The following is a 21,367-nucleotide window of genomic DNA, read 5'->3' as shown; positions in this document are numbered from 1 at the left end:
TTCTGTTAAATGCGTGCGTTGAATTACTTGTTATCCAAGCGTAGCAGCTGCTCCTTACCATTTATTGTTAGCGACCTTAACTGGCCATCTTCTTCAACTTCTACTCTCTCTTGTCCATTCTCAACAATTCTGCAGGACAAAAAAAATGCAGTTAGCCATTTTACAGCACTGTAAGCAGTTTGAAAATACACACCAGACCTAGGTTTTTCGATAATGAATGATAACGGAGCACTGCCTGCTTCATGCAACTGTAGTTGTCAAGCTTTTGTATTTAACAGCACAGAAGCTGTAACCAGAAACCATCTGCATTCCCCCACTGATATTGCTTATTTATAGCAGGAAAATCGCTTTCTGGAAGTTTGAATCCTCCAGTTTGTAGAGTTCACAGTTACAGCTGTCACCTCATACATTGTCACAGTTGTACTGACACTACACACTATTATCTAGAACTGAATGTCTTTTGACAGATCAACTGTACAATCTGGCACAATTTAGTACTACCTCATTTGTTAAATGCATAATATTCTAGATCTAACCACAATTTTGCATGATGTAAGGCAGGCAAGCAAGACAAGTCTTTAATCCACTTTAATTTGATCAAAGCAATTAATTTGGAGACCTAATGTATACCAAGTTTATGACCAGCATGTATGTTGCAAAATTAATAATCTCTCCTTTCAATCAGGGATACTTAAGGGAGCTCTGTGGGTTCGGGCTTTGTTTGTTTGTTTTGGAAATGGGAAGACAAGGAATGCTTAAGTTATTTTTAGAACATTTAAATTACGCCTAAATTTTAAACTACCTGGGAATTTTCCCCTCATGATTCTAATGAGGAAACCACATGGATAAAACCAGATTTTTCTGGAGATCAGACTTACTGAATACACACATATTAAAAACAGAGGGAACAGCTTCTCGCCTGAAGCAAAATACTACTCAGAAGATTTTAACTGGGTATGCTGGGATATGAAACTTCTTTAGACTTAACTACCTTGTAGGCGGGTATTCTACAAAGTAATAAGACTTCTCAGAGATAGTAAACGTGTCTTCCTAGATGTGCCTAACCACATTTCTTGCTTCTCCTTTCCGTTTCTAATTACGACAACAAAAGGTATGACAGCAGCATACCTGATTTAGTCTATTTTTTTAATATTAAAACAAGCATGGTGTTGTATCCTATTTTGCAGAAACACTTTATTTGGTCTCTCTCACCTGGTACAACTCCCTCAAAAGCGAGCAGTTTTCCAATTTTTCTGGAATAAACTCACAGAAAAATATCATGACCACACCAGCAAGTGATGACAAAGGCTGCATTTAAGTGGTCAGATGACAGGATGTCTCCAGCACAAGAGGACACAGAAGAACCTTGCACTTTGAAGTATAGGACAAGTTATCAAACAAAAAAATTGGTTCTCCCTTGCTTTTCCATAGATTTTCATTAAGTACTGAAATTATATTTAACTACTTGTTCAGTACTCCCCTAGCTTACTGATCATAACATTCTGTGTAGGTTACTGTCCTGGTTTTGGCTGGGATACAGTTAATTTTCTTCCTAGTAGCTGGTATAGCGCTGTGTTTTGGATTTTGGATGAGAATAACGTCGATAACACACTGATGTTTTAGTTGTTGCTGAACAGTGCTTATACTAAGTCAAGGACTTTTCAAGGTTCTCAAGCCATGCCAGCGAGAAGCCTGGATGGAGGTGCACAAGAAGCTGGGAGGGCGCACAGCCAGGACTGCTGACCCAAGCTGGCCGAAGGGATATCCCACGCTGTACGATGTCATGCTCAGTATGTAAACCAGGAGGAGTTAGCCAGAGGGGCCTTGTGGCTCGGGGACTGGCTGGGCATCAGTCAGCAGGTGATGAGCAATCATGTTGTGCATCACCTATTTTGTATATTTTTGTCATTATTATTCCCTTCCTTTTCTGTCCTATTAAACCGTCTTTATCTCAACCCATGAGTTTTACTTTTTTCCGATTCTCTCCCCGACCCCACTGCAGAAGTAAAAATACATATATACGCATGTATCACTATATTTATGTGTGTATATAGAGTATATTTATATGCATGTATTTATAGCTACGTATGTCTCTACATACAGTTTCAGACAGATATATTTTTATCACTTACCTCTTTGTAGTAATTTTTCTGCCGTTAACTATTTTAGTTGAGGTTGATACTGATTTGAAGTTGCCCATCCCACTGCCACCAAATGACGTAGAGGAGAACGAAGTAAGGCCTCCATGCCCCAATGAACCAAACGAAGTAAAACCTATTGGGAAAGAAGGTATTTGACTAAAAATGTATTTTGCATGACGATGCTATTCAAATTTATCATCCACTCAGACTGCATCCTAGCTTCAGGATGCCCTTAGTTGGTTGCATCAACACAGCATCAGTGACTAGACAGCACTAAAATACCAGTGTGAGAATAAAAACATGGCTCCAGCCTCATCAGTTTCTCCCATATGGACCCATAGTTCAAATTCCAAATGCATAGCATTGTCCAAAGACCATTTATCACCTCCTCCCCTGAAGAAAAGGCATTCAAGCCTGTCTGCTGACCTCAACCACTACATCATTCTTTCCACTCAAGGTAAAGCTAGTAATTTTAGTGAAGCTGACTTTTTTTTCTTTAACGTAGATGTTGGGATGCCCCAAGTCAGCAGACAGAACAAGTTTTGTACCACTAACAACGAACCAATACCCAGAGTCTTAACACTTGAAAGGATGCTGACTACCAGCAGCTCTCAGCAACCTCTGAGATACAGATGTCACCATTCAAATTGACTACCCCAGAACTGATACTAAGTAGTACCATGGGTTTTAGGCACACATTTTTCCAGTGTATTTTCAGGACCTTAAATAAAAGCCATCACCCCAAACACCTAAAAGCAAACAGAACAAAAACAATTCTAAAGCTATAAAGGAACTGTAGCACCAAAATTAAGAACACAAAAAATTCTACCTCTTAGAGGTTTTTTTACTTTTCATGAACTTTCAGGTAGACCAAATATTGTAACTATAACTTTATTTACATTGTGATTTTACAGAGAGTAGCCTAGTTTAAAACTAAAAAAAAACAAAAACAAAAAAAAAACCAAACAAAAAAGCCAAACCCACAGTCTCAGACTTTCCTGAATGAAGGAGGCAACTTTTTAAAAAGTATTTATCAGTTTATTATGTTGAGATTCTTTGTAAACAAAACTGCATTCCTTGTTAAATGTTGTGATATTTACCTGTGTCAAATGAAGAAAAACCACTTCCAAAAGCAGGGAATCCACCAAAGGCAGAGAAAAATGATCCACCACCTCTGCTTCTGTTTCCCCTTGGACCCCGCCTGCCCCCAAAGAAGTCCTCAAAAGGGTCTTCTACAAAACAGAAAAGAACATTTAAAAGGTCAATATTACTGAATTATTCTGTATTTAAAGACAAACATCCTGTTACAGATAAGATTCTTTCTTTGAAAGATTAGATGCTACCGAACTCAACGATCCACCAAAAAGGCAATTCTTATGCTCCTTCTGGACTAAATTCTGTCTCATGCTTGGACCTAAAATAATTACAAAAAGTTGATTTCCTTATTTTAGCTGTTCAGTATTGAAAACCAGTAAACCTAATGTAAACAGTGCTGTAAAGTGGCAAGAGTTACAGAAATAGTATTATTTCTTCTACATGCTCATACAGCATAATACATTGGAGGTATGATAAAAAACCAAAATCAGTATTAGTTAATTCTCTGTATAATTAATTTGAAGTTAACTATGTCCAGTCAGTTAGCATTTGACACATTTAACTCTCTTCAGATGCATAATCATGATCTCTACACACCAGGTCACTATAAGGGAAACCCTTCAGCTGTTCTACAGAACTCCCTGTTGTCAGATTAAGGTTTTCCAAAGTGTAGAATAAAGAGTAGCAGTATAGACAAATTAAACTTAGTATTTTAATTTAATACTATTTCTGTACACACAGGTACCCAAACTTTTTAGCTTATTTCTATTCAAGATTTATAGTGGATCACTATGATCAGGCCTCTGAAAAGCAACTTCCAGCTAGATTATATCAATTATTGAAATATAAAAACAGCAGCCAGGGATTCATGACTCATAATCTTAAAGTGTTCAGAGTGTTTATTTTAGCACTTGCAACATCAGGTATGATGCATGTTTAGGCAAAGTATGGAGGTTTACACACAGTGTCCTCAAGGGGCATTTGGTCTCTACAAAGGAGCAGCAAGAGGGACAAATAGAGAAATAGGGTCATGGATAAAACACAATTTCAAATTCAAGTACAACTGTTATGTCATTCAGAGCAGCTATTGTTCCATCTCCATCAGGAAGACAATAGTCTCTTTCAAAAAAAAAAAAAAAAAAGAAAGAAAGAAAAAGAAAAAAGAAAAGGTGGGGGAGGAAACCAGAAACCTATACAAGCAATCCTCATCTCATTTACTTTATGACATTTTCCTAAAAAAAAGTTATAATAATAATTAGTTATTACTAGAATTAAACCAACACTTGGGCATGGAAATATGGGAACCTACCACCAAAATTACTATTTCCAAAACAAGCACTACGTCCATTTAAAAAAAGGCTATTTTTTGTCAGACTAGCATATCAGCTAGCAAGTAAAATCACTGCAGTTAATTGTTTTGTCGTCCAATTTATTCTCGCTGGAGTGACTCAGAAGTTAGTTATGAAGGTCATTCACTCACGTGTACAAACGATCTATATTATATTACTCTCACTGTTAAGCTTTCTATTTATAGTCCAATTTTTCTTGTTACCTGGAGTTCAAATAAAAACAAAACAGCCTACCATGTGAGCTTTCAGTTTTTAATCTCCTCACAGTATATCTGCGAGTGAATCTCTCCTCCTCGGCACAACAGCAGCAGAAACACAGATGTTTTTAAGGGAGGATCACAGAATCTCCCAGAGATCCTTGTTATTAACCCAGCTTCTAAATGGATTATTGCCTACTTCTAGCTATGCAAAAACCTAACCGAGCCTTGCCATGCCTTATTAGCCTTTAGCAACCCTACACACCAAAGAAAGAGGTCACCACGTTTGCAAGTGTTCTACCCTCAAGTTATTTCTGTTAGCAGCCCTGCTAATAATTCCCCAGTGCTTTTCCCAATAATTCTGTCCAGTAAATAAGATACTCAAACCAGTCTTCTGCAGTGGACTGCAGAATGCTCAGCAAGATGGATTACAGAGACAGAAAAATGGGTAGGACTTTCCTGAGGGAGTATTTCTTACTATCCTGACAGCCATCCGGGTACAGCATTCAGAAAGAAAAAAAACAACAACTCCAAAACCACTGAGTTGAGAAGGCAGCAGGAGGCTTCTGCATTATCATTTGTTGTATCCACCAACAAATACACAATAATATAGCAACCTCACAACTACTCAGACACTGTTTATGCTTTTAGTCCCTAAATCCAGATGATTAGTAGTACCACTCAGCAACATAATAAACATTTCAGCCTGGTAGGTCTATTTTTTGTAATTTAGCAGAACCATTCCATGCACGATAACCTTTTCACATAGATGGCTTTTCCTGAACAGTTAAAATGCAGCAAATATCACAGCACTGAAGTGTTGGGGTTTTTTTTAATGACTCCTCTTGTGATAGTCATTTTGCTGCAACCTACAATCTATGTAATTTTCTTATTGAATATTAGAAGCATATCAGATCAACACAACTAAGCAGTAAAAAAAACCCCACAAGTAAAGGCCTTTGTAAAACGGGAAAATACTATATAAATACTATACAACTTAAAAGCTTCAGAAAACCAAAATACTAGACCAGTGTTACCTCAGAGTATCAGTATTTATCTCCTGTTTGGAGATAAATCCACAGTTTATTCTAATCCGAGTATTACCAGAAGCTTATGGGAGGACAGAGTATCAGACTGAGTTTCAACAGAAATGCTGGAGCACACTTCGGACATGAAGCTTGTGATGCTGCCAAAACAGCAAGGATCAAGAGAGAATAAAAGGTGAGAAATTCCAAGGAAAGCAGTAAGACAGACTTCTAGTCTATCAGCAACAGGAGAGGATATGAAGCTTTTTGGGGAAAAACCAAATGCTTAGTAAGCAAAGAATGCAAGGTAACCTGTTACCAATAAAGGGCTTCAGGACTCTCACTGCTACTAGGTAGGAAGACTGCAGTCAGAGAAGTCAAAAAGTTAACATGAAGGCAGGAAGATAAAACTCCCATCAACACAAAAGATTGCACATTAACAACCCCACCTGAAAACAATGACAGTAGAGGTAATGTTTCTCTTTTAAAAAAATCTTTGCTAATTCAAATGCAGCAGCTGTCTTGTTTCTCTAAGTAAACCAGCTCACTGTGAACCATGGAACACTACCTTGCTTTTCTGTAAACGGAAAGAACTTAACCTCAAAAGTCAAATAACAACTATACTGCATCTCTCTCTCTCTCTCTGAAATTCAAAATAGGGCAGGTCATGATCCTTGCCCCCTCCGGAGTCCTCAGCTGTAAAACAGAAACAGGATTTTCTCATTTTCAGCAATATAATCCAATCGCAGAATACTACTGGAATGATGTGATCACCCTTCTTTCCTGCCTTGTGATCACAGAACCGAATGACAAGTTGTGTTAATTCACTGATCCAAAGAAAACAGAGTGTGTGTATTGTTAGCTTTCTGTTGCATCCATGAGCTAATCTGACTCAGTATTGGTAAGATTGGTTTATCTGACAGAAAAGAGGCAGGAAAGCACCATATGATAGCAGAAAGGAGGAAAGGGAGCAAAAGACAGAATTCTACATTTGAAGTAGTCCAGCATTCAGTTATTTTCATGAAATTCATTAAATCTAAGGTATTAGCTGAAGTCACCACAACATACTATAAAGTAAAAGTGCCTTGTTTCCTATGGCAGTCACGTCTACCGTGACACTTGTACGCTTGCAGTTGTTTGGGGAACCAGATCAGGAACTGATCAGCTGAAAAGAGCCTCTCCAGATGAAAGGAAGTTCAGTCACATCAGTTATTTGCTAGGGTTCACAGCGTAACCATAAAAACAACTGTGCTCGTTCCAAGGAAGATAGCAGGAAGAAGTGCCTAAGGGTCAAACGCAGCCCAGGCAGCTTTCAGCCATTGTAGTACAACGCTATCCCTGATGAAGTGTTGAGCATGTTCCAGTGCAATGCCATCATTCACCTCCAGAAAAATCAAGAGTTGAGATAAATTGCACACTGTCAGCAAATGTTCTCACATGCACTCACTGCTGCAGCCAGAGATGTTGGTAATCTTACAGGGACGGCACGCAAGGGAACACTACCCTGTAAAAACAGGATCACTGCTCAGTCATCACTCGCTGGACTGCTTTGCTAACCAGTCGACTTTCTTTCTCCTTATTCCTTGCAATCAGAGCCATGCTAATGGCTCTGCCAAAACACAACACCAAGGAAAAGCTGAACGTCCATACTGCGGATGCAAGAGGATGACAACAGGAGCTGCAGCACGCTGAGCAGAATAATACTGAAAGGCTGCTCAGCCCCTACATAAGGAGGCAGTCATACTCAACGGCATTGAGTACTACAGCCTGCAGTGTTGCAGCAAGCAAAAGCAGTATGGGGCCGCCTGTCATCCTTTCTCTGAATCAAAAACATTCTCAAGTGATCATGGCAGAAGACAGTCTGAGATGTGGGTCCGAATAATGTCTTTATGCAAAGGGCTATAGATATACGATACATACAATAAAACATAATTCTTGGAGTAGATGTTTCTATCTTGTCTCCTATTTGAAAAAAAATTTCAAAGATGCAGATTTGCAGTAAATGCACACAGAACCTCATGCTACAGCTCTGGAGAGTACTCAAGGCACAATAAAGCCTATCATCAGAACTGGACAGGCTAAAACCTATAAGCACTATGCATGGAAATATTTTCTTCCTTAACTATAAAATAAGCATACTGTTGTGCCACTTACTCAGAAGAGACACTAAGATGCTGTTGCAAGCACTGTTGATTTATCTGCCTAGAGTGTTTCAGGATGGTCTTTTATAATTGCTCACTTCCACAAATTACGTCTCAAACAGATGTTTGCCCCACTTATTTAAGGCAGTTTACCAGTAGCAGCATTTGAACATCTAATGACATATAGCAGAGATCCTGGGATTAGTAATTTCTTAGGAAAAAAAAAAAAAAAGACTTAAAACTTTACTTTTGAATGCCATCTATGCCATAATTACATAGATGCTGGAATACAGTAAATCCAAATATAAACAGCATTTCACATTTCATAGAACCATAGAACAGTTTGAATTAGAAGGGACCTTTAAAGGCCATCTAGGCCAACCCTCCTGCAAGGAGCAGGGACATCTCCAACCAGATCAGGTTGCTCAGAGCCCCGTTCAACCTGGTCTTGAATGTTTCCAGGGACGGGGCATCCACCACCTCTCTGGGCAACCTGTGCCAGTGTTTCACCATCCTCACTGTAAAAAATGTTTTCCTTATATCCAGAGTAAATCTACCTCCCTCTATTTTAAAACCATTACCCCTCATCCTATCACAACAGCCCCTGCTAAAATGTTTGTCCCCGTCTTTGAGCTTAAGCCCCCATTAGGTACCGGAAGGCCACTATGAGGTCTCGCCAGAGCCTCCTCTTCTCCAGGCTGAACAGCCCCAACTCTCAGCCTGTCCTCATAGGAGAGGTGCTCCAGCCCTCTGATCAACTTCGTGGCCTCCTCTGGACTCTCTCCAACTGGTCCACAACCTTCTTATGTTGGCGGCTCCAGAGCTTTATGCAGGTGGGGTCTCATCAGGGCAGAGCAGAGGGGGAGAATCACCTCCCTCGACCTGCTAGCCACGCTTCTTTTGATGCAGCCCGGGATGTGGTTGGTCTTCTGGATGTGAGCACACATTGCTGGCTCAGGTCCAGCTTTTCATCCACCAGTATCCCCCAAGTTCTTCTCAGCAGGGCTGCTCTCAATTCCTGGTATCTTAATTCTTACCTGTATTGATACTGGGGGTTGCCCTGACTCATGCGCAGGACCTTGGACTTGTGGAACCCCATGAGCCTCAAGTTTATCAAACTGCTGCCCAAATGGTCAGGTATACCTTAAAAAACTGAGAAATCTTCCACTACCATTATATGACCCACTCCCCTTGTCCTGTGTTCAGCATTTCTCCTCCAACCAATTTAACCAGCTAGCCATCCAAGGAAAAAAATTCAAACAAACAAAAACCAAAACCAAACAAACAAAAAACCAACCCACAAAACCAAAACACCAACAAAAACCCCCATCAGTTTTCTTGAGGAGTAGCAACCTGAACTGACTTGGGATGCCCAAGACAAACTTCCTCTTTGGTCAGTGCACTATCAAAGGGCTTCTCAACACATCTAATGGGATACAAGTCAGAGGTTAATGTTGTAACATGGACACAAGAATTTGGAGCAAGGCATCCTCCCTTTCAGCAGCAGAAGCTATATATTAGTTTAGCTACCCACAGAGCCACACCATTAGTTCCATCTATTCCTGATTACCATCTGGGTGTGACAATTTCTGTGTTTCAAAAACTTTCTTTGAATCTATCAAGTTATTTCTGAAAAATACATGGTAGTGAGATTTGGACCACTCTGGATAATTATGATCTGAAATTACTGCTCACAAAATACAGTTGTGCACATTCATACTAAAGCAATGAATGCACATGCAAATCTTTGAGCACTTCATAAACACCAAGAGCTGAAAACTTATGTCAACAAAAAGATTAATTAGAGGACAATGTTGTGCAAGACAGCTTTAATTTAAAGCCTCCTCTATTTTCAGTTTTAAGAACTTATTTGACTAACAAATACATTAGAATTTCATTAGAATACTTAAACATCATAATTATCAGAAATGGAATTACATGTGGATTAAAACCATGATCTGACTCTTATGCAAACCTTTTGCCGCAGCAAGACAACTTTCTGCCCTTGATATGAAAAGGCTGATGAAGCTATACTGTTCCTAAACAACATCCTAACACACATATTATGTAAAATAGAGTTTGTAATGATTACTGCACGTAGATTTTCCTCTTTCCTGTCAGGTGAAGACTCTTTAGCCTGGATGCTTAAAGTAAGTCACTATACTCTTCTGGAAAGCTCATGTCTCATTTTACATTATCAATATTACAGTAGTTGATCTGCAATTATTCTGTTGTTCAATAGAATCAAACTATATATCATGTATCTAGCAAGTTGACATTCTCTATGGACAAATATTTGTATCCTGCTTGTCATATAAAGATGCCAAGTTTAATTTTACCTTTGGTTTCCAACAGTACTGATTTTTAAATACCACATTAACCAGGTAAACAGAATTCTCAAGTGAAAACTACACAGAATGTATTTATATGTATCATCTGGCATTAAATTCAGATTAAAATATTTCCTGAATTCTACTTCACAAGCTAAGAAAAATATTTAAGACATTTATTAAATACCATCTCAGAAGGTACACTAGAATACTAAAGTGTTTAGGAGCTACAACAAAACTGTGAAGATTATAATCTATGTGGAAAGAGATTATGCAAACAGACTTCTCTTGGACAACGAAGTCTAGAAAGGCCATCCCTCTGGAGCAACTTACCACATCACAGTATTAACACATACTATCCCATGGAAAAGCACAGTTCCTTGAGGGATTCATTTGACTAGACATGCAGGCATCTAAAGCTGTTTGAAATGCTCCAAAACATCCTGTCTAGCTGCTGCTCCTGGAGAATACTGGGATCTACAGCAGACCAGGTTGTACCTTCCAGCCCATAGAGAAATTACTCAGATAGGCATCTCAGCTATATACTCTGATATCTCAGATACATGGTAACATCTGAGGTGGTTTAGGGCATGTATGTGAAGCTCAACACATACAAAAGATGACTTAACTACTCCAGGAGTTATTTGAGCTACTAAAGTGCCTGCTAGGTAATGTTATACTCCTGTGATATCTACTCCATCTTTCAATTAATTCCTCACCGATAATACCTTCCAACACATAACCCGTTCTTGAAGTGAGAATCTGAAAAGCCTCTAAACCAAAACTAAGTCAATTCTTTAACAGCCCAGAACCACAGCCAAGCATTTTTGCCTACACTAAAACATATCCGTTTCTGTTCCTCACAATGCTTGCAGCAGCATTCTTTAAATTAATGAATATACCTCCACTTCCAATGGCAACATTGGGATCCTTCCCTCACTACGAACTGATTCTTACCAGATCAAGTTTTTAAAAGTACTAGCCTTCACATACCTTCATTTTTACAAAGAATTTTCCTGCCAGTCAGTGAAGAGAAATTGTGACTGCCTGAGGTAGTTTCAGTGCAGCCACGCAACACATAACATTAACTTTGCTCCATTTGGAAGTGTTCAAAGCTGTCTTCAATAGTATTATAAATTTTAATTTGAGACGTCTGAATGGACTTATCAGTTAAATATCACTGCAGAAGTCTTCATACATTCTCTTCTTTTCTACAGATGAATAAAGATGCCTCTGTTTATAAAGAAAACTTTCTGTAACTGCAATAGCAGTGCAACACAGCTCAGTGGAATCTAACAGACGCAATCCACAGTACAATTTTAGAAATTCTTCACATTCATAAATTTACAGAGCTTATGCATCTGAATGCTGCTCTTTGATTGCCACTGAATATGTAAAGTCCCACCTGCATCTGTGGGCTTCACTACATGCAACTTCAAACTGTATAAAAGGTGCAAACATTTTGAAGTATTTATTAAATTTCATCTTTGATTCTACCAGTGTACCCTTCTAGAAAGCACAACTACAGTCCTTATTCAGTTGCTTATAAAACGAATTACAACCTGAGTAGCTCCTTAAACAGTCATCAGTTCTACTGAAAATCCACCAACAATTTGAAAACTCATTTTTAGAAGACAAATTCCCTTTTCCTTCAGGAAAGAAATTGTCCCACCAGTGTTTCAAGAACACAGAATATACAAGGGCTCTAGTTCACCAATGCAAATATTCATGTTATGCATACAATTCTACTGCTTACTTCTGGCATTATTAGATGTACTACATTCAATTTAAAGCACCCATATTTTCGTGTTTACTTCCTTAAACATTCGGGTAAATATTGCAGAGATTGTTTCAAACACTTTTTATAGAAAGCCTTGGAAAAACTGTTTTGAGTTACACTTTCCTGTATTAGAAAATGTCTTAAGCATCTTAATTAAAAAAAAAATAAAAATTAAAAAAAAAAAAAAAAAAAAGAGAGGTACTCACTACTTTGAATCCTTCTGACTAGAAAAGTTACAAGAGCTTTTACTCAGAATCCAAAGCTCAACACAGATTTTAGGACTCTGGCCACTGACACTGCAACTAGCAAAGTGGAGGCAGCTTTTGAAATTATCAGTTCTCATTAACTGGAGTACACACAACACTGCTGCCAGTGCCAGAACCTTACTCTGCGAGAAGTGGAGCCTGTGCCACATTATTCGTATTTTAAAGCTGACAATGATCAATACATGAAGTAGATAACCTGCCTTCAAATAAAGAAATAAATTGGAGTATTAAGCAAGAGGAGAATGTTTTTGGAAGCATGCCTCAATGTCACCAGTGCAGCGGTATGTTTAAAGTCCACTGCTTCCACAGAGCAGTGCATCATTATTCCTCTACAGGAGAGGCTAAAGTAGCTGCAATATCCCAGGAAAACTTTGGCAGTAGTGGTACCTCCATTTGATAAGCTAGATAGCTCTATGCACTATGTTGTAAAGCCTTCCTTCTAAGGAATCCAAAAGGTAAGTCCTCAAGTTCTTTTTAAGCCCATTACTATTCAGCAAGCAGAGCTTAACTTCATGGCTTTAATATTAATAATGAATGCTGACATTTTTAGAGACAGCAAGTTTTGCTGGTGCTGATGAAGTAAATTCAATCAAAATCAAATGGAGCCTGTTTCCATGTCCCAGAAGCTAGAACATGCCTTACCAATACAATTTATTCTAGTTAAAGATACTTGACTGAGAAACAACTATTTTAAGTATCTTAGATTCAAAAATAAACAAAAGAGCTGAACACCCTCTCCCAGCTCCTCCTCACCAGCTTCCTACTCAACATCTTTCTCAGATTTTTCTAGGTTTTCTAACACTCAATCACAGAATAGTTGAGGTTCATGGGAACCTTTGTAGGTCATCTAGTCCAGCCTCCCTGCTCAAGAAGGGCCACTTAGAGCAGGTTGCCCAGGACCAGATCCAGGCAGCTTTTGAGTACCTCCAAGGATGGAGACTTCACAATCTCTCCGGGTAATCTGCTCCAATGCTCAGTCACTCTCATAGCTTTCTATTTATACTAAATAATTCTAGCTCTTAGCCTTTTCCTCATGTGAGAGATGCTCCAGCCCCTTATTTGTCTTACTGGCCCTTCACTGGACTCTATCCAGTAGCTGTCTCTTCTACTGGTGAGTCCAGAACCGGACAGAGTACTCCAGACGTGATCTAACCACTGCTAAGATCACTCATCTCATCTAAACTGAAATCCTCATCAAGTATTCCTTAAGATTCTTTTGCTGCTGCAGGAACAGTGAAGGATTTGCATCTTCCTAGTTCAGCCCCCGTTTCACTCACCAGTATTTTGACAGATGCTTCCTCCAATCTGCCCTTTACTACCTCTGCTAACTTCCCACTAATCTAATTGTTCAAATTCTGCTGCTTATCCTCTACCAGATTCTTCCTCTAGCTACTCAGATAATTCGTCAACTAACCTTCTACTGAATTCAACCTGTAGCCCTTTAACCCCTCTTCTAATCCCTCATTAGTCATCTAACAACTGATGTTCCCTGAATAGCACACTGAAGAAAGATATAATTAAAATCTGAGCTGAATTAGCCCCTTAATGCTGCCAGCAAATATAAAAAATTACCTTTACAAATATTAAGACATCTACATACATTATTACAGAGATTAATCAATTTCAAGGCACTGAACAGGAAGAGAGCTTTATTTTTCATGTACATTTCTTGCCGTTTTCAACATGGGACTTTTTACTTTGTCTAAGTAAATACTGAACACAGGATCTGTTCCACTATATAGGTCAGCATTTTACGCAGTAGAACATACACAGACAGACTGAATAAGAACTCCAGCACCTCTGAAAAGGCCTTCAATGCACTACAGCAAGCAACAGCAAAAGCCAAAAGACCATCAGCCCTAAGGCAAAAAGATTACTATGACAACTTTATTACATATTGCTTCCTTCACCTAAATGAAGCACTCAGACTTCAAGAACTATTGTTATCTGAGCCTTTAGAGGCTCTATCTACCAAGCAAACATGTGACATGAATTTGGACAAGTGTGTAGATTATGTATGCAGCTGTTCTTAATTTGACAGAAGAAAGTTATTCCTGCTATGATACAAGTTCACACTGAGAGCTATGCTGTAACAGTTACAGTTAACCTGCCCAGTTCAGAAGCTCTCAAAACTACATTAAATATTTACAGATCAAGAGAGACCAAATTCAACAGATTAAATTTGCCCAGTTAAATTCTTGAGAGAGAATGCCAGTGTTCCTTCCAATCTACAAAGACATAGCAGCCATGATTTTTGAATCAGGCCTTCCAACAAAAGACGAATTGGCAAGCCCTATCTGTTCTGTACTATCACATCAACCAAGAACAAACAGGTAGTAAACAAGCATTTTAAACATAATATGAAATATCATTTACCTCCAGTTTTCAGAGATACTTCTGATAAAGATGCAGCAGCGATGTTTGATTTGGAATAGTAAAGTTTTAACCACACTTTAGATACACATAACTAAAACCAGTGGATTACTTACCAAAGAAGTCAAATGAAAAGGGGTCCCTTCCACCAAAAAACTCCCTAAAGACATCTTCGGGGTTACGGAATGTAAATCCAAATTCAAACGGATTATCATGATGATTTCCACCTGCAAAAAGAAGTTAAATTTCAATTATCCTCATGCATTCTTACTAACCACAAAGTTCAGACCTATATGGTATTTGAATCATTTAAAAATATAAACACATTTCTAAAATTTCTCTTTCCTTTTCAGGTACCACTCAAGTACACACAATACTTTTTATAATTAATTCTCTGTTTCCAGATATCAGTAATACCTTTTACAACAACTAGAAAAATTGTAAAAACAATTGTAACTTCAATTTTCAGATTACATTTTAGGCCTTAGTATAGGCTTTTTAACACAGATTCCTGTGTTAAAAAGAAAGCTGCAGAAAACGGCTTTCTACCAGAACAGAGAGAACTACTAGTTGTCAACATACCTCCGCCTCCATTTATTAAGCCTTCTTTTCCATATCTGTCATAGATGTCACGTTTTTTAGCTACAAGGAGAAGTTGTACATCATGTCAGTAAATAGGCACAATGACTTTGGGGAAAAAAAAAGAAAAAAAAACAAAAAGACTTAACTGATATTCTCAGCTAAACATCATCTTAAAGCTAGTTCTGGCACGTATCCGGTGAACCTTTTGTTGAGGATTGCCAAAGCAACTTACCTTCAGAAAGAACTGGAACTGAACTTTATACTTATTACCATTTAGTTGCAGAAGCACAGGTCCTGTTGTACCAGAAATAATCCTGGTATAAAGACAAACTCCACAAGGAAGTTTGCCTTTAAAGAGAATACTGCAGTCTTCATCTTTAGATAGGTATTATGGAAAGTTTTGGGTTGTAAAGGACCTCTGGAATTCAACCTTCTCCTCCAAACAAGTCTAATCTCATAGTTGATCAAACTTGCCTGGATAAAGCCCCAATCTCATCAATTTCCAAGAACAAAAGATTCCACAGTCTCCCTAGAGTGCTCAAGCATTCTCACTGTAAGCATTCTCTTCCTTCTATCCAACTGGAATTTCCTTTGTTGCAAGCCTTGACCATTGCCTCTTTTCCTTTCATTGCATAAGGCCGCATCCATTGTGACAGAGTAAGGAGAACAGAAGGGCAGTGCCTGTATGAGTGACTGCAAAACCTCTCAAATTAGTTATAACCACTTCTAGTTTAATAAAGGGGAATGAAGTGACATTAAAAAATGCCATGGAACAATTTGACTCAAACTGCTTGCTCTCTACTACTTCAGAAGGCACGGAATGGCTCTTTTAAAACTTCACTGCAAAGCAATCTTCCCGTATCCATGAGAAAGGGGAGAAAATTTAATTCTACATTACTACCTAAGATCAGACTGCACTGTTGGTACTGGAAGGGAACCTGAAGAGCTTAAAGAAGCAGAAAGCCAGCTTATTTTGCTTGCATTGCTGTGGAAACATCAGCCAAAAACCAGTCAGGGCATCTGATTTTAGACTCTTAATATTAACATGCTATTCCCACTGGAATATCTTCAGTGAAAGATGGTTTTGAAATTTAAATAGCATCACGAAAGAACAGGCAGTTACCTCTAATAGTTGCTGAAAAATAAAATACTTCTGACAGGAATTAAAATTTTATATATTGGTCATAACCTCCAAATAACAGAAAATTGCAGTAAGTTCCCCCTGCCCCCGGCTCCCCCAACCATCCCCCACCCTCCCCCAACACCCCCCTTCCCAGGAAAACTCAGTACATTCCCCATACTGCCTTTCCAGAAAACAATTTTTAAAGAAAGGAGGTTAACCTACCCACCAATGTAAAAAGACCAGAGCAGTAGGGTAGACAAACTGTTAGAAGGAGCAGGAAACAGCAAGGAAGACCTGAGGGCTCACAAAGCCTGAAGTTCATCTTGAAAAAACATAACGTTCTTGAAAGCCCAAGGGAACTGCGTTCTGTGATCACCCAATTTCAGCATTCTTTGCTTATGTAACCCCTTACAAAACTATTCTTCTGCCAAAAATCTCTCTTGATTCAAGTCTGTAATGGTGTCAGAAAATTTCATTAAGTCTACAGAACAGCTGACTGCCTCTCAATCATGAGCCTCAGGATTCATATATCTCTGCTGCACAAATGATTCTTAAGACACCAGTAACTTAGGATTTGGTCTAGATCCAAAAACAGGCGGCATTTTTAGAAGATGTTCTAAAATTCTAGCAGCATACTCTTTCCAAAGGACTTAAAGATGTGTACAACAACCAGACCACTATCCTATTTTTATCTTGCTCAAAAAACTTGCTTAAGAAAGTTAAATTACTCTGGAAGACAAGTATACAATGAACTGCCTATAAATTAAGGTCTGTTTCTCCTATGTCAATTAAGTATCAAAACCAACCAAAGAGTGTACAAGACTGCAGCTTGATAAACCAGGCCAAGTTCTGAAAGGTAATCTAGATGCTGCCAGTGCTTTTAAATATAGCTTTCCCATGCTCACTGGTCTCAGGTGAAATCAAGGACACTTCAGAAATAGCATATAGACAGCTGCAGTCAATTACAAGGCAAAATAATCAAAGTAGCTTAAATCACTTTGTTATGATTCAGACTGCTTTTGCCAGAACACTAGTACAAGTTAATGATACTTTTTAGGCAAGAAGATGTGGGTGAACTATAAGCCGAATTTCTGCACCACATGGGGCAGGCTAAGCAACTGTTCCAGAAGAATTCAAAATAAACACTCCGCTCAGTATCACAGCTGACTGAATTTACGGAATTCACCCTAACACAATCCAAATTTTCAGCAAGGTCTACGGTATGCTTGGGCTTTGTCAGGACTAGTTTACTGCTACAAAAACCAGAAGCAGTAGCCCAGTAGTAGATACTTCAGAGTTTGTCTAGCCTGATTTTTATTGAATAAACACAGTAATTCCCCTAAACTGATGGTAACATTGGCTTTACCTCCCAAGACAAAATGAATCTTGGTATTCACAGATATCTCTTCAGAAATTTCTGAAGAGGGCCTGGCAAACATAGGGTTTCAATTTCTAGAAACTGGTTTGGTTACTCATCTAGAGAGATTCTGAAAGTACTGTTTCAAAATTTCTGCTTATTCTGTCTTATCTGCGAGTTCCTTTTTCTCTCTTTTCTTTTGAAAATGAAGTACTTGAACTGGATGATAAACCAAAGTTACAATATCCCTTTAAATCATCATACATCAGCATTTTCACTCTGATACCCAGACTAGAGACCTGCAGTTCAAGAGTCCTTTTAAAATACCTACCATCTGACAAAACTTCGTAGGCCTCAGCTACTTGTTTAAATTGCCGTTCTGCCTCCTCCTTATTGTCTGGATTTTTATCAGGGTGCCATTTTAACGCCAATTTACGGTACCTAAATGGAAGGAAAACAAAGGATATTTTACTCTGAAATGAGGGAATATGCTATACATATAAACACAAAATGTTTCAACCAAGTTGGCAGAAATTAAAGTATTTAAAAATTCCCCGGTGCTTTGTTTCTTGCATCTAGACCAGCACCAACAAATTCTGCAGGTACACAAAGAATCATCTACTACAATTTGCTATGTAGTAGGTTTGTAGTTATTTAGTTATTTTAAGAGTATTCCTGTGTGTTTCTGACGATCAACACCTGGCAGGTCTAAGCAAAACATTCCCTAACATTTCTCCTGTGGGCTCCTCCTTAAAGCTCCATAATTATTCAACACTGCAACCAACATGGGAAGCATTAAGAGTATTTTTCTGGTACAGACAAAGACAGTAAAGCTCCAAGAGTATGCTGATACCAAACTGTGGCAGCATTCTAACATCAGTGGCTTCTTTGACTGCTACATTCGCACACAATTCCTATCCTGAGATGAAATATTTCAGGCAAAGTACTTACAGGGGCAAAGCTAAGCTTGCACTTAGCTTGATTTCGCATCTTTTACATGGGATCATACAAGATCACAGTTCAAACATTTGAGTTGACAAAGCAGTATGTGCATGAATTTGCAAAAGAACCAGGGAGGAAAAAAAACACAAACCAAACTTCCACACACTATGCAATTTGAATAACTAAGCTTAGGCACCTAGGAGAAGGCAAGAGAAAAACACAGTATTCCCAGGTCAGTGAAACTGCAATTTATTGTCAAATAGTTTCGGTATACTAGAAATGTGTACTAGAGAAACGTTTCCTCGCAATTTTTTGTTGAAAAATAAACAGTATATTTTGAAAATGTTACAAACACCCACCTTAAATCTGTATATAAACAATAAATCTAAACAAAGAACTGTATTTAATTCATTTGAACACTCCTATTTTAAACAGTGGGGTTTTTTTTAATATTAACAGATGTTCAGTCCATCAAAATCTAAGCACAGAAACCAGAACTCATGTTAAGAAAGAGCTAGTATCCAAATGCAGCATGCCAAATACTTGTTAGTAAGTTCGAAAAAGCACCTCTGCAAATGGAGGGAAAGCCTAGTTACTGCAACACAGCCACAGAGGAAGGGGGTCTCACCGCCTGTACCATGTGAAGTTTTGAAGCACACTTGTACAGAAATGTATTTAACAGTGATCAAGAACCAGTGACTGACAGCACTTTCACTTCAGCAGTACTCAGGATTCTTTTCCCAGTTTCATAAAAGAAATGAGCAAATGCTTTTTCCTGAGAACACCGAATATTTCTCTGTTACCAAAGGTATCACCTCAGATGACTACTCGTCATCCTAGCATTGACAACGAAGTAAGAATCCAGAAAACACGTGACTACATTTGTTCCTTAAAATACATAGCTTATGGTGTGTGCATATATATACACACACATACACCAGTGATACTTACGCTTTTTTAATATCTTCTGCCGAGGCATGCTTTTGCACTCCCAGAACTTCATAGTAATCCACCATGTTTCGGTAGTTGTCTTGTTAACAACAGCTGAGTCTTTCAAGTCCTGTAACAACAAGAACTTGTAAGTGAAGCTTGTCCAGGAACACTACTTCATAAAAGCCAAGTAGGAGCCTAGTATCTTCCAGTTCCAAACCTGCTGTGAGAGCTGCTTATTTCTAGAAATTTAAAATGTCCTAAACACCAAAAAATAAAACCACTTTATTTTAGGTTGACAGACCAAACAATTACTCTGATTCTGACTATGTTCTTTAATCCCACTGAAACTGTGCACAGAGACATAGGTAAACAGCAGGTTCCTGAAACAAATTAGACTAAAAAGCTAGATTTAATCAGTATATTAAGAAAAGTATGTAGAGTTTGTCATCATTTTGATATATACTTTAGTAACTCTGAATGCAAAAGAAACGATGTATCATGTTCACTTTATGTCATCTCTGATACCTCTGTCATGTCTTAAGCACACAGGAGCATAAATAGAGGGCCACAGCTTTCATATCTGCTCTTCAAAACATTACTTCCACTGAAATGCAGCCCTCAAAAAAGCAATGTATGTGCAGGTCCTAGAAATCTAAAATTTCACCCATAGTTTCCAACAAGCCTTTCTTGTACTCAAACCTTGACAGAAAATTCACGTATTGCCAAAGCTACCGAATTGCATTTAGTTCCTTTATGTTTACCAACACAAGGTACGTAGCCAGGCAGGACTGCTCAAGTTACAAGGTTAACCAACCAAATGAAGTACAGAGGCACCTTGTGTTTCTTAGTGTAAGAGAATGAAGTTTTCACAAGAATCTTAAGAAACCTACAAGTTAAAAGAAAAATCATTTGCTCTACTCAATTTAAACACTTGACAGCTTCTTGTCAGTATTAGAGAATAGTTACCAGGAACAGCTATACTAACCATTACTTCAACTAAATGACCACTAAGATTAAAGAATCTGTCTAAAAATTTCAAGAACATTTCATCTCTTCATGCAAAGGCTTCTCCCCACCACTGTAACAAGTCTCCATTCCGGCAAAACTTCCAGCCACCTTGCCATCCTATCACTGCTTCTGGTTCACTTCAAGTTTTATGAACAAGGCAACACCGACCATTTCTGTGAGTTATCAACTCATTGCATGCAAAGTCACCCAAATACACCTTGCATGTAAAAGTACAGTGATGTATTAGTCACATTTTCCTATCCTATTTCCTATCAAGAACAAAAATTTCATTGCAACCACTTCTCCCACTAGCCCCCCCCCCCCGCCCCCCCCAGACATTCAATGTTTTTCATTTCAGCCTAGGCAAGGTCTCATTTCCATGTCCTTTCACATAAATGCTGAAAGATACAGTTCACTGAAATATTCTGAAACTAATTTATTGTACTAGTATTACATGTATCTTTGAACATCCTGGGATAAAAACATTAAAGAGAGACTTGTTTTTAAAACAGATTGGTACATCTTCAAAATACACTGCTGTTGTAGGCTAAAGCTTAACTAATTTTAATTAGGGATGTGGTTACACACACATTTCCTCAGATGGCAGAACCAGTTCAAGAGATGCCCTGCCACGCTACCTCCCTCCTCCAAACTACTCACAGAAGCAAATGTATTGGAGGAGCTACATGTTTTAAAACACAGGTTATTTTAGTAATCTAGTTAAC

General features: G+C 38.4%; 1 protein-coding gene across 6 annotated transcripts in view; it reads right to left on the bottom strand.

Annotated features, from left to right (window-relative positions):
* Nucleotides 1-21,367, bottom strand: part of DNAJB6 (DnaJ heat shock protein family (Hsp40) member B6) — a 61,115-nt gene that overhangs the window by 31,482 nt on the left and 8,266 nt on the right. For 4 of the 6 annotated variants that reach the window (XM_086741877.1, XM_086741875.1, XM_086741880.1 and 1 more), the window contains 7 exons: nucleotides 19,653-19,761; nucleotides 18,091-18,200; nucleotides 15,280-15,339; nucleotides 14,814-14,924; nucleotides 3,242-3,373; nucleotides 2,133-2,274; nucleotides 59-129 (listed from right to left, as the gene is read on the bottom strand). In XM_086741877.1, coding sequence (XP_086598003.1) covers nucleotides 59-129; nucleotides 2,133-2,274; nucleotides 3,242-3,373; nucleotides 14,814-14,924; nucleotides 15,280-15,339; nucleotides 18,091-18,200; nucleotides 19,653-19,717 — 691 coding nt within the window. In that variant the 5' untranslated portion in view covers nucleotides 19,718-19,761. The remainder of the gene's footprint in view (nucleotides 1-58; nucleotides 130-2,132; nucleotides 2,275-3,241; nucleotides 3,374-14,813; nucleotides 14,925-15,279; nucleotides 15,340-18,090; nucleotides 18,201-19,652; nucleotides 19,762-21,367) is intronic. The other 2 variants (XM_086741878.1, XM_086741879.1) reach the window with 1 other exon arrangement.

This window comes from Chlamydotis macqueenii, chromosome 2 (genome assembly GCF_036417535.1).
Source record: "Chlamydotis macqueenii isolate bChlMac1 chromosome 2, bChlMac1.mat, whole genome shotgun sequence".
In the NCBI taxonomy this organism is placed as follows: Eukaryota; Metazoa; Chordata; class Aves; order Otidiformes; family Otididae; genus Chlamydotis; species Chlamydotis macqueenii.
The sequence above is the reverse complement of the archived record's forward strand: the minus strand, read 5'-3'. Positions and strand labels throughout refer to the sequence as shown.